Below are 12,050 nucleotides of genomic sequence, written 5' to 3'. Positions count from 1 at the left end.
CGGGCCCCCCCCCCGCGGGTCACCTCCCTTCGGGTCGTTGGGAGTTCGCATGGAACCTGGTGCGTCGGGGGAGGACGCCGGACTGCTCATGTCCTCTGGCGCGGGAGGCCGCAGCGATCTGAGCACTCTGGAGCTGGCACAGAAACTAGCCGAGTTAGCCACTCGTACCACACTCACTGAGGAACGACTCGGCGACCTACGCAAGCTTTTGGAGACTCGGAAAAAGAAGGCCAAGAAATACGACGTCTCCAGTCCTACAGAGGTGATTGCCCTGCTACTAGACCGCATCGCCTCTCTGGAACGCAGGAACGACCGCCTTGCGGACCGCAACCAGATGCTCGAAAGCGTCTATACACAACTTCGCAAAGTCTAACGCAACGCCTCTGCCGGCCTTACGCCTCTGCCGGCCTTACGCCTCTGCCGGCCTTACGCCTCTGCCGGCCTTACGCCTCTGCCGACAGTCGCTTATCGGCATTGGAACCCTTGAGCCTACCTTGGATTCCACGGTACAACTCGATACAACCAAACAACTCCTTTCCACATTAACAATGTTCCCAGGACACGTTGAACGGTCCGTTAATATAACTATTATTACGTCACGTTGAGGCACCAGGGCGGTGCGCCTTTGTATGAGCCTGAGTCTCAGGAGGACCTTTTTCTGCAACTGATATGGACCGAACCTTCGTCGGGACCGAGTTAGGTTCGTGTCTGGTTCACGAGGGCGGGTTCTCTTCTTGCTCTTGGTAGTCGGACTCGGCGTCGCTTTCTGCAGGGATGACCTCGCCCCAGAACTGCGGAGGTTTGTCGTCGTTCAGTGGTAGTTGGGCAGGTTGTTCAGCGAATACACCGGGGTAGAGGGGGTTGCCAAAGTGGTCGGTAGGTGCCTTTCCCCAGCCGTTGACGCCCCACTGACAGCCAGGCGGCAGGGGGGCATTGACTCCTGGTATTTTGAGATTGGGGTAGCTCGGTGGTCGTCCGTAGCGCTGCATCATGAAAAGCCAGGGAGGGGGCTGGGTGGGAATGACCATGCCGAGCGCTTCTTTGAGAGCTGCACTCAGCTGGCCGGGCTTGAATTGGCGCGCCTTGTCTTCGTGCTCTTTGCCTTCGTAGTAAACGTCGGCAAACACACTGAGCTCCGGCTTCTCTGCATACTTGAAGAAGGCGTCATGCAACACCTGGAAATCAATGTGCATCCGGTGAGCCTTTGGACGAACCTTTTCCCGCTGCTTCTGCTTCAAGGACTTTTGCGCCTCCTTCTCCAGTATCGCGGCCCGGATCTCGCCAATCTTCGTCGCTTCCATGTACGCTGCAAAAAATGGTCATACCGTCCAGGTAATATACCTTCCAGCTTGGGAAGTACTGTCCAGTTTGAGAAGTGCTGTCCAGTTTGGGAAGTACTGTCCAGTTCAAGTATTTCTTACCTGGGAGTTTATAGGGGATCTTTTCAATGGCGCGTTTACCACTGAGATACCGGCTTTTCAGACTCCAGTGTATGGGAACCTGGACGGTGTTTCGGTAAGCCTTCAGCCACACCAGCAACCTCGGATTCGGAGCAGTTACATCCCACGACTCCACCACTTCTGGCCGGGGGGCCTGCAGCTTTAAAGTGGCTATATCTGGCCTTAGAAGCTGCTTCAGCTGCTTCCTACTGATTTTCCGAAATTCATCCTTCTTTACAGGCTTGTCCACCTCGGGCTGCGCAGGAATATTGTCTTCTTTCCGGGCCCTGACATCCTCCTCGGCGCATCTACGAATTTCTCTCTCTTCTAATTCTCCGAAACGCTTGAAGATAGCAGCGAACTCCTCGGGGATTTCTTCCTGCACGCTGGACATGCCCGGGCTATAATTATATTGCGGGTACAAATGTCTGCCGCGCAAGTGCGTGGGACGCAAACCCCCGTGCCGCCGACGGTTAATTGCGTGCAGCACACGCGTGTGTGCTAGATCAATGGACGACTCTGAAATACATAAACGGGTTTTTCGATCCGTTTTCAGACAGGCGGGCTTATCCGACTTGTCGGCGTATAAAAGTGGAGTTCGGTGGAAGTTGGCTGAGGAGAATCGGTCCGCGAATGCATCAACACTTCGGTACAGGTCGAATGTTTGTCGAAATCAGACGCTCATTGATGATATATCCATGACCCGTCCCGAAAAGCGCATCCCAGAGTACAGCCACCATTTGCAAAAACTCTCGGTCTCGCTTCCACAAGACTTCGTTCGGTTGGACGGCGATAAATTCACCAAGAAGTTGCAGGCCAGCATCAAAAGCGATGTAAAGAAAGGTGTTCTTAAAGATCCGTTTGAGTATGAGCTCGATCTGATGCGCGAGTGGTACGACCGGTGTCGCATGTCAGTTTGCGCCGGACGCTTCGAGCCGGGTCCCATGCGCCTGAGCAGTTACAGGGACTTGTTGGCCGCTGCGCTGCAGGTGAGGCTGAGTGATCTACCTGCAGATAAGGGAAAGAAAAGACCTGCCCGACGGGAACCTGCCCAGGGTGCTGGTCGAGCGGCGGCCCAAGGTGGGGGCAGAACTGCCCCAGGTGCTGGTAGGGCGGCCGGTAGGATTTCTGAGGACCGCCGCAGCAGTTGACAAATAATTGTGTGCGTGAACCACCACTCATGCGAGAAATTTTCTTTTTTCCAACAATGAGAGTTTTTCCTCGCAAGCTGGGAACGTATGAAGACGGTGACGATCTCAGTCCGACCACGGCAGGAGGGGAGTCAGATGCTGATTTGGACAGTAATTCTAACACACTGGTGGGGGGGGAATCTTGTGGGGGGAATATTGGCTCAATTTCTTATAGGCTTCCTAACAGCCATCTGGAACGATCAGTATACCGACAATGAAATATTCAATGACATATTTCCCTTGAGGGCGTCTGCTGTGCCTCCGCCTCCACCTCCTCCACCTCCTCCGAGAGTACAGCAGCAGGAAACAATAGCTAGCTCTTTCAATGATATTCTACCAAACATTGTAAGTCAGACCTGGTGGTGGCTACTTGGTGGTGGTGGCTACTTGGTGGTGGTGGCTATTTGGTGGTGGTGGCTACTTGGTGATGGTGGCTATTTGGTGGTGGTGGCTATTTGGTGGTGGTGGCTGTCACATTCACCTAATGGTCTTTTAGGTTGCTTTGGCTGAGGATCAGATGGGCGTTAAGTATTTACAGAGTGTTTTATCAATGTGTAGTGAAGCGGAATATAATGTGTCGTTGAATGCTTTAGGTAGTGACTTATATCGACTGAGCTTTCACGTGTACGGCAATCATGTAGTACAGAAGTTATTGGAGGTAGGTTCTACGTTGGATCGTCGAGGTTCTAATGGTGAGTATTGTCGACGTATATTTGGTTTATGTATGGCTGGTCATTGTGTGGATCTGTCATTGGATAGTTACGGTTGTCGTGTACTACAGCGTGGTCTGGATTACTTGTATTTAAGGGACAAATTAGAAATGTTGAAGGAGTTGATTTCTCGTCGTGGCTGTCGTGGTAGCGATGGTCATACATTTGGCGGCCGTGGCGGCAAGGGCAGCACGCTACTGCGACTGATTGAAGACCAAAATGGCAACCATGTAGTCCAGAAAATGGTGGACCGTTTGCCCGCTAATGATTGCGCTATAATCGTCGATGAACTATTGGGTGGTGGCGACGTGGTCGCTATTTCGCTACACAGCTATGGGTGCAGGGTCATGCAACGTGTTCTGGAACATTGCCCCCATTCAGTCACATACAAAATGCTCAATAAGCTGCAACCTGGTATCGAAATCCTCATCCGAGATCAATTTGGGAACTATGTTGTCCAACACATACTCAAATACGGAAGGCTGTCTGACAAACAAATTGTCGTCAATCTAGTCGTCAACAACATCACTTACTACTCCTGTCATAAATACGCTTCTAACGTCGTAGAACGATGCCTAGAAAAATATGTTCCCCAACAAATGAGAGCTTCAATTGTCCTAGCCACTTTCACCCCCACTCCCCCTGTTGGAACTACCTCCCTCCCCAGCCGAACCCCGAGTGGGGCTCCCGGTGGACCCGTAACAGGAGCACCTTGCTATCGTCCTGCGGGCAAAACAGGTATGAAGACTACTAACTTCAACAATGAATTTAACCGCGCCTCCCAGTCGCCGGAGGCTCAGCTCCCTGAGACTCAATCACCTGAAGCTCAAACCCGGTCATCTATAGACGTGTCTCCTACGGACATGTCTCCGGCGGACGTGCCTCCCGCTCACGCGTCTCCTACGGACCTGCATTTTGCGGGAAAGTCTTCAATCCAAAAGGCGTCTGCCGGGGAGGTGCTCGCCGGAGTGGCTACCGAACTGAAGGTGAAGATAGAAGGTGAGCCCGCGACTGGTGCCGTTGACGCGGCGGGGTCCAAACAGACTGTATCGAAGTCGGCCGGTGTAAATGTCACTCATGTTACTGAGTCCCGTGCCAAGAGCGAGGACCAAAGCTTCTTTTCAGGAGTGGGTAAATCCCGCAATGGCGAAATTTCTAACGACCATGGTTCTAACCAGCGTGGTTGTAACGGCCATGGTTCTAACCAGCGTGGTTGTAACGACCATGGTTCTAACCAGCGTGGTTGTAATGACCGTGATTGTAACGACCGTGGTTGTAGCGACCGCGGTTTTAAGGTTCATGGGTCTGGTCTACGTGAGGCCAAGGTCCATGGGTCTGGCCGCCACGGATCTAGCCATCATGGTTCAAGTCATGGATCAAGTCATGGTTCGGAGCATGGCGTAAATCAAGACCTGCAGTTAGGATCGAGAGGTCCAGCCGGGAGTCGCGGGGTGGTCAGGAACGGTGCGAGGAGTGGAGGAGTGGTTCCGTCGACTGCATCTTCTGCTTCGTCGGGGTCTTCCACTGCGGCGACTAATTCCGCTGACTCAGTGGGCAAGCCTCCGATCTTGAGTATGATTCGTGACCCGTACGCAAATTACGTTGTACAGAAAATATTGGTGTCGTATGACGTTTTGGATCTGAGCGATCCCGGTAGGCGCGAGGTATTTAACAAGCTGCAGAAGCATGTGCCCGCGTTGAAGAAGTTCACTTACGGCAAACATATCGTTGAAGGTATTGAAAGGCTCAAGAAGCAAATTGCCGAAATGCCGCCGCCAGCCATTGATCCTGGTCTTACTGTTGTCAGCCAATGATCAGGCGTGCCGGCTGTCAACAATGACCCTTTTTTTGTCCAATTATATATATCTCCATGTACACTACCCAGGGACTGGTCCGCAGTAAGGAAGAACATCGCACCCATGAAGGACTTGAGGACGACGACGAAGATCTGGCACTCACTCCCCGACCCACCTCCCCTCTCGCACCAGAGTGGGCGCATGAAGAAGGCAGCAGCTTCAAACCGCCGGGAGTAGTGCGAGGCGGGCCATTGATCCAGGGCAGCGTGTCTGGGGGATTGAGTGCCATACACCAGACGCAGCATACTGCTCCGTACAACAGTGCAGTGGCTGCGACTGGAGCCATACCAGTGAACACAGGTATGATTCCCGGTAGTGGTGTCAGGCGTCACGTGTGGAATAACCGGCTCATTCTGGAGAAAAAGGGGAGACTACTTCTGCTGCCGTATGACGACTACATATTTAGTCTGTATGTGGATGCGGAAGAGGGGATTTTGATCGGAACTATTTACGGCCGCATTTTGCACTACGTCTTTCCGTGGGCAACCGGTGTGGCGAACAACGGCTTGGCGAACAACGGCTTGGCAAACAACGGCTCAGTCGACAACGGCTCGGTCGACAATGGTTCGGCAAACAACGGTTCGACGCGGGGCTGGTCGTTGACGTCTGGCGGTGAGTGTAGTATATTGCAGGGCTTTAGCGAAGACGCTGTGCGGGGGCTGTACATGACGCGCGAGAAGATGTTCGGGATCGTAGGGAACCATGCCTGTTGGGCCTTTGACCGGCTGACTCGGAAAGAGCGCCAGTACAAGTTTGACCGACGGATATCAGCGCAAATAAAGTACGTGCTACAGTGCGAAAATCAGGTACTCATCCCTTCCCTCGGTGTGACCATCATGCATGACTTGGAGAATCAGACTACGTTGCTCTGCCCTTTGCGTCTACCCGACTCTGATGTAATACCACTCGACTACCGGGATGGCAACCTTATCTCCTTCATCCATGCCGGGTCGAACGCCACCACTCCCGCCGCCATCAAGGTCCTCAAACTACCCCTCACCATCGAGGAACCCCGGTGGGGTACCACAGTAGACTGCATATTCCATCAAGAGCTCCCGAAAAACGTCACTGGCCTTACCAAAGCGAAGTTCTGGGGAGCCGATCGAATTGCTTTCATTACGAATGGCAACCAATTATACGTATTTGAGATTTCATCTGGGAACAGGCTGGTACGACCCTCACAACGAGCACTGGGCGGGCACTGGGCACTCGCCGAGGCCGGGCACCAACCAGGCGGCGAAAGGCACCAGGTGGGTGGAGAGCACCAGGCGGCGAAAGGCACCAGGTGGGTGGAGAGCACCATATGGGCGGCTGGGATAATGTATGTGTAGGCCCATTGGAAAACAGGTTTCGTCGACGTGGTTTTATTGGATGCTTCAAACGATCAGCGCTTAGTTTCGGTCGACTCATCGTCGCGACTGCGAATGTGGCGGTTAAGCTCCCCTCTGGCACACGTGTATGAAGAAGCGCTAGACTCAAAATTTCAGCTGAGTAACCCGCCACTCAGAACCACCCCTTCAATGGCCCCCTTCGTTGGCCTAAATCTTGCCTGTTTAAAACCTGGGGCCGGTAATATCAATTTCTCAGATCAATTATACCACTCCGTTCAGAAAGGGAACGTCTTCTTCTACACAGCGGACTCGGTAGGCCCACACACCTCTATGCAACCTCTGACCCAATTTGACCTGACATCACCTTGTGCGTGGTTTGCTGGTTGTTGTGTATTTCGCACGACTATGCATGGCTGTGTTACCCCATGGTTGTGTTACCCCACGGCTGTGCATCGACGTGAACTTCATGGCACGATCGGCGTTCATCAACACGATCCGTGTTCAACACGATCCGTGTTTTTTTAGGAGTTGGCATTCACAACGATTCTATTATAAATGCAAGAAGAAGATGTTTGGTTACATCCACTGGACTCGAGAGCTGACGCCCACTCGCGGCTGAGGTGTGTGTGGGACACCTTTGTGGGAGTGGGTGCGATAGTGGGAATGATAGTAGCGTTGACTTTGTTGGTTGTGGAAGACTGGACCAATTATCCGGTATGGTTGCGAAGATTTGTGCTCTGCAGTATGTTGCTAGAAGGATTGATAGGTTTGGTGGCGGCTGCGAGTATGGCCTGTTTGGCAGTCATGCTGGGACGGAATGCAATGATCCATGCATTGTCGGTAATCAGTTTGCTTAGTGATGGGTTGCTTTCCATAGCGTACTTAGGAAGCTCAGTGTGGAGTTCGTTTGCGCTCTACTACCTTTTAGAGGCTTCCAACTTCAGCTGGACCGACCTTCGAAACAGTGGGAACTTCAACGTGTGTCTCTGCTGCTACGTCGCAGTGAGCTGGCTAGTCGCCACTGCATACTCAATCGGAAGACTACCCGTCTTCTTCGGGGTCTGCACCTTCGCTCTCCATCAGGTCGAACGCAAGATCAAACACACGCCCATCGTCCGCTTCTACTCGGAATATAACCGAGGCGATGAATACTACATACGGATCATGCCCCTCGAAGAGTGCTCAGAACTCGTCGAGACAATGGACAACCCGCTCAAAATCAGCTCTGTACCTGAACAACAACAGCCACTGCGCCCAACTCCAGTTTAACTTGGCTCACTCACCACCACTTTAGGGCCACTCTAGGACGCCTGACCACTTTAGGGCAAGTCGCCGCCTAACCACTTTAGGGCAAGTCGCCGCCTAACCACTTTAGGGCAAGTCGCCACCTGACCACTTTAGGACAAGTCGCCACCTGACCGCTTTAGGACAGCCGCCACCTGACCATTTTAGGGCAGTCGCCACCTGACCACTTCAGGTGCAAGCTGATCTTTTACCCACAGAAATATCGCGGGCATTGTCTGTCGTTTACCGGACGCAGCAGACACACGCAGGTGAGGTTGTGTCGCACACATGTGCCACACACATGTGTGGCACGGAGAAGTGGTTGTGTTATGTGCAAGTCAAATTTCATCAAAAGATCGCTGTTGCTGTTGTTCTTGGAAGTCGATGTAGTCTGCCGGTTTGTTGAGTGCGTCTCTGATCCAGGAGGTGCCTTCGTTCTTTTCAATGGCCCAGTAAGTTTGCACGAAGAGAATAGCGGCAACTGCTTGAACGAGTAGGCCCCCGAGAAGGCCGAGCAGCGGGAACCAGTAGCTGCACTGCGGAACAAGGCCACAGACGAAGAGCGCTGCAGATTTGTATATAGGGTTTTTAACATCCGGCACTCGGCGAGCGATCGTCAATTCAGCCTCTACAGACTGCGTCATCCCATACACCGCCATGCCCGCCATCGCCAACAGACACACGTGCGGCCAGTCCGATACACTCCTCGGCATCAGCAATTCACCCATCGCCAACAATCCACCGCACACCAAGCCACCCAAAGCTAGCAGCTTCTTCAGTGCTTCGCCCTCCGGACCCTGTAACGTAGCCTTTATCATTCTTTTTCTGCCACACCCGATCTTTTGTTTCGAAACAACCTCCGAAGATCTTCCAAGTTTTTTCAATTCTAAAAATCAAAGGCAGCGGCCAAACAGTGCATCCTATCCTGCCCCCTCGACACACCCGCCCGGCCACATTACTCCCAGATGCCTTCGCGGGCCAATCAGCTCCCGTCAGCTCTCGGTCATTGGTTCATACCTGTTGGTCATTGGTTCGCATCTCCTCGACAACGTGGATTCAGCAACATCGTGCCAGTAACATTGCATCGATAACATGATGTCAATAACATGCAGTCGTCCGTACCACTTTCTCGACACCACGTCGTCGATACCACGTCGTCGATGCCACATCGCGTATTAGCAGCACTTGTTTTTGCTTCTCTTTCGGCTAGACTTGGTGTGGATCTGGAGCTCCTTCAGTTGCCAGCTTTCGACCGAACTGCCGCGGCGGATCCAGAGTTTCTCACGGTCACAACAGCCCTTGGCATTGCAGCAACCACAAGTCCCGCCAGGCTTGACACTTTTCTTGTAGCTCTTGCTCACTTCCGGACCGTCGCAGGCGCCGTTGCACACTTCATTGCACGCTCCGCAGGAACCCGGGTCCTGGTACTTGAACTTTTTCCGAACCGTCCGCTCACGCGGAGGCACGTAGTGCTCCTCCACCAAGCCATCCCTCGTCAAGAAGGTCTCCACGTAAGTAGGCGGCATATACATCGGATTGCCCGTCGGCTGAGTTGTCATTTTTTAAAATGATCACTCACGTTGTTCCCTGACTTCGCCGTTGCCCCCTTACTTCGCCGTTCCCTCTCTGGGTCGCTTCTTCCCTCTCTGGATCTGCCGGCCATCCACAACCTTCCCTGTTGCTGGACAAGGTTCGTCCGGCTGTTGTTTGTGCGGCCAGCCCCTAAAAAGCATCAGCCGCGGGGTAGCAGATTCCGCGGGGTAGCAAGTGTTTGCCGGGTCATAGGAAAAAATGTATACCACGCTCCCCAGCGTCGCTTCCATCGTCGCTTCCAGCGGGTTTTCCTTGATCGGCGTCCTTCACGTTTTCGCTGCTGACGCGTACCCCATTGTCTCAGGCCTTCTCCGTGTTCGTAGCTGTCTTCTCCGCCTGGGTAGCTGCTTCCTCCGTGCGGGTAAAGGTTTCCTCTGTAGCAGGTTCCTCTGTGGCAGGTTCGTCGGAGTTGTGTTTAGCGATTTTGCTGTCGGACAGTTGTACGGCGTGTCGGTAGGAGAGTGGGGGACGGCATCGTATGTGTCGCCCGGACCTGGCTCGGCCTAGTCGGACGCTGCTAATCCTCATTTCGTCATCTTCGTCTTTACATTTCTTGTTGAGGAGTTCCGCGATGTTTTCAGACTTGCCAATAGTGTGAAAAGCTCGTGGGATAGGTGCGCGCTTTTTGGCACCAGACGGAAGCCGTGAAGGGACGGTGCTGGAAACCCAATCGAAGCCCAGCCAGCACTGGCGTTTGGCGAAAACTTCGGCGGCCTTGTTTAGGTGGTCCTTGCCGGGTTGTGCGATGGCTTTTGCGAGGGCGATGCACCACTGGACGCGGTTGTATTTAGCCGCACCCTGGTCCGATAGGTCGGTGGCATAGACAGCGGCCTCGATCTCATAGGAGGCCACAGCCGCTTCACAGTCCCGCCGGATCAATTCTCGGACCAACTTGAGGAAACCTTCGCGGGGAGAGACTTTTCGTCGCCAGAGTCGGCGCCAGCTGAACCGGTTACGCCTCCGGGGCAGGCGGCCGAGCGCGACCAGCTTTTGTTCAAGCCTCCGTAGCATGGCGCCGGCATCCTTGCTGTCGAATCGGAGCCCCTCTACGCTCGCTTCTTCCCGGCGTACGCGGCTCCGACAAAGGTCGATCAGTTGTGCGTCGAACTGCTCGACCTCCTGTCGCTCACCGCCCTCCGGTTCAAATTCCACGCGGCCCTGGCGGCGGCTGCTGACCTCCTTCAGACTCTCGACGCGGCGCGCCTTCTGCTTGATCAGCTTACACAGCTTCCCAATCTCCTTCAGCCGCGGTCGCAATTTCTCCAGTTCAATCAAATCCAAATAAGCACCAGAGGCTGCATCCCGCTTCGCATCCAGCCACCGAAGCCGCTCCTCGCCGCTACTGTAGCTACGGTTCAACAGCACGAGACGACAGGCCGGTGTCTCCACAACGGAGTCTCGCCCGTTCCAGGCCGCCTCAGCCGGCAATTGGATAGCGTCCAGCATCTCCCACACGTCGCACGGAATGCATCCCCACACTTCCACAGGCACGTGCTGCCACGCATCCACCGGCAACGAACGCCACACCTCCTCAGGCAACGACTTCCACGTCTCCAATGACAGAGAACCCCACGTTTCAGGCGACAATGACTTACGAATCTCCGGTGACGCCGCCCGCCATGCCGCCACCGACCATTTCGTTTCCAAACCATCCGCACGTGAGTCCAGAGACAAACGCACTTCCGAAGACACCTGCGACGATGTACTCGCCACCACTGCACGCAACCACGGCGCTGACACACCAATTCTTGACTTTGGACACAACATTCAAATTATTAATTGCACGACCCCGCCGGAGCCACACAAACAATAATCTAGAACTCAGAGCGCACCCTGCTGCGTACTTGAGCAGCTGCGTGCCCTGTACTGCGCTGCATCATGTACTGCGTGTTGTGGTGGTGGTGGTGGTGGCGGTGCCACTCAGTTGTATACCCTGCTCACATTCTGTCTGCTGCAGTGAGCAGTCACTTACACCCTGTGACCACCCCCTAAACTCTTTTGGCACCCTCTACCACCCTCCACCGTTTTTCGGTTTCGCTCACTTTTTTTTACCTCCAACCTCGCTGTGTGTCTTACCAACCAAACGGCACCCGGATCTGCACAGCTCCTGTGGCCCCAGAGATCAACCTTTTTACCAACTTAGCACCAGCCCGCAACGGCTGCGGGAAACCACACACCAAATAACGGCGTGAACGAACTTGTACAAGAAACGAAAACGGCTCCACAAATTAATTGTCATGACGAACCAACGATCTTAGCCCAATAACTCGGAATCTGGCTCGGGAATCGGCGATGCATGTTACAGATGGTAACCAACGAACGCTGCTGAGTGGAAGAATGAGGCAGTCACGTGAAGCGGATCAAGCGCAGCGGATCAAAGAACGGTGTCTCCAGCTTCTGTCTAACGGCAACTGTGTCCTCAAGATTCAAGCACATGTAACTGATACGGCCAAGCAGCTTCCTTCCACCGAGTAGGCTTCTGTTATAGACGGTCGCCTCCCAGACGTGGAGACGGTCGCCTCCCAGACGTGGAGACGGTCGCCTCCCAGACGTGGAGACGGTCGCCTCCCAGACGTGGAGACGGTCGCCTCCCAGACGTGGAGACGTCGCCTCCCAGACGTGGAGACGGTCGCCTCCCAGACGTGGA

General features: G+C 54.0%; 8 protein-coding genes across 8 annotated transcripts; 4 read left to right on the top strand and 4 right to left on the bottom strand.

Moving 5' to 3' along the window:
- Window positions 1–49: 49 nt before the first annotated feature.
- GNI_134610 (hypothetical protein) lies at window positions 50–373 on the top strand (the record flags this gene model as incomplete). The annotated part of the gene is made up of 1 exon (XM_011134044.1): window positions 50–373. One exon carries the CDS (start codon window positions 50–52, stop codon window positions 371–373), a length of 324 nt encoding a protein of 107 aa, XP_011132346.1.
- A 340-nt stretch (window positions 374–713) lies between these two features.
- On the bottom strand, window positions 714–1,833 carry GNI_134600 (splicing factor 3B subunit; the record flags this gene model as incomplete). Its single annotated transcript, XM_011134043.1, has 2 exons — window positions 714–1,306; window positions 1,422–1,833. The coding sequence occupies 2 exons, from the start codon at window positions 1,831–1,833 to the stop codon at window positions 714–716; spliced, it is 1,005 nt and encodes a 334-aa protein (XP_011132345.1).
- A 304-nt stretch (window positions 1,834–2,137) lies between these two features.
- GNI_134590 (pumilio-family RNA protein) lies at window positions 2,138–5,153 on the top strand (the record flags this gene model as incomplete). The annotated part of the gene is made up of 4 exons (XM_011134042.1): window positions 2,138–2,558; window positions 2,805–2,974; window positions 3,126–4,599; window positions 4,891–5,153. 4 exons carry the CDS (start codon window positions 2,138–2,140, stop codon window positions 5,151–5,153), a joined length of 2,328 nt encoding a protein of 775 aa, XP_011132344.1.
- A 56-nt stretch (window positions 5,154–5,209) lies between these two features.
- GNI_134580 (hypothetical protein) lies at window positions 5,210–6,526 on the top strand (the record flags this gene model as incomplete). Its single annotated transcript, XM_011134041.1, has 1 exon — window positions 5,210–6,526. One exon carries the CDS (start codon window positions 5,210–5,212, stop codon window positions 6,524–6,526), a length of 1,317 nt encoding a protein of 438 aa, XP_011132343.1.
- A 555-nt stretch (window positions 6,527–7,081) lies between these two features.
- GNI_134570 (putative transmembrane protein) lies at window positions 7,082–7,795 on the top strand (the record flags this gene model as incomplete). The annotated part of the gene is made up of 1 exon (XM_011134040.1): window positions 7,082–7,795. The coding sequence occupies one exon, from the start codon at window positions 7,082–7,084 to the stop codon at window positions 7,793–7,795; it is 714 nt and encodes a 237-aa protein (XP_011132342.1).
- A 353-nt stretch (window positions 7,796–8,148) lies between these two features.
- On the bottom strand, window positions 8,149–8,628 carry GNI_134560 (putative transmembrane protein; the record flags this gene model as incomplete). Its single annotated transcript, XM_011134039.1, has 1 exon — window positions 8,149–8,628. The coding sequence occupies one exon, from the start codon at window positions 8,626–8,628 to the stop codon at window positions 8,149–8,151; it is 480 nt and encodes a 159-aa protein (XP_011132341.1).
- Window positions 8,629–8,985: 357 nt separating this feature from the next.
- Window positions 8,986–9,369, bottom strand: GNI_134550 (hypothetical protein; the record flags this gene model as incomplete). The annotated part of the gene is made up of 1 exon (XM_011134038.1): window positions 8,986–9,369. One exon carries the CDS (start codon window positions 9,367–9,369, stop codon window positions 8,986–8,988), a length of 384 nt encoding a protein of 127 aa, XP_011132340.1.
- Window positions 9,370–9,703: 334 nt separating this feature from the next.
- Window positions 9,704–11,170, bottom strand: GNI_134540 (hypothetical protein; the record flags this gene model as incomplete). Its single annotated transcript, XM_011134037.1, has 1 exon — window positions 9,704–11,170. The coding sequence occupies one exon, from the start codon at window positions 11,168–11,170 to the stop codon at window positions 9,704–9,706; it is 1,467 nt and encodes a 488-aa protein (XP_011132339.1).
- Between the last annotated feature and the right edge of the window lie 880 nt (window positions 11,171–12,050).

The sequence above is a fragment of the Gregarina niphandrodes genome, assembly GCF_000223845.1.
Source record: "Gregarina niphandrodes unplaced genomic scaffold scaffold00035, whole genome shotgun sequence".
Lineage (NCBI taxonomy): Eukaryota > Apicomplexa > Conoidasida > Eugregarinorida > Gregarinidae > Gregarina > Gregarina niphandrodes.
The sequence above is the reverse complement of the archived record's forward strand: the minus strand, read 5'-3'. Positions and strand labels throughout refer to the sequence as shown.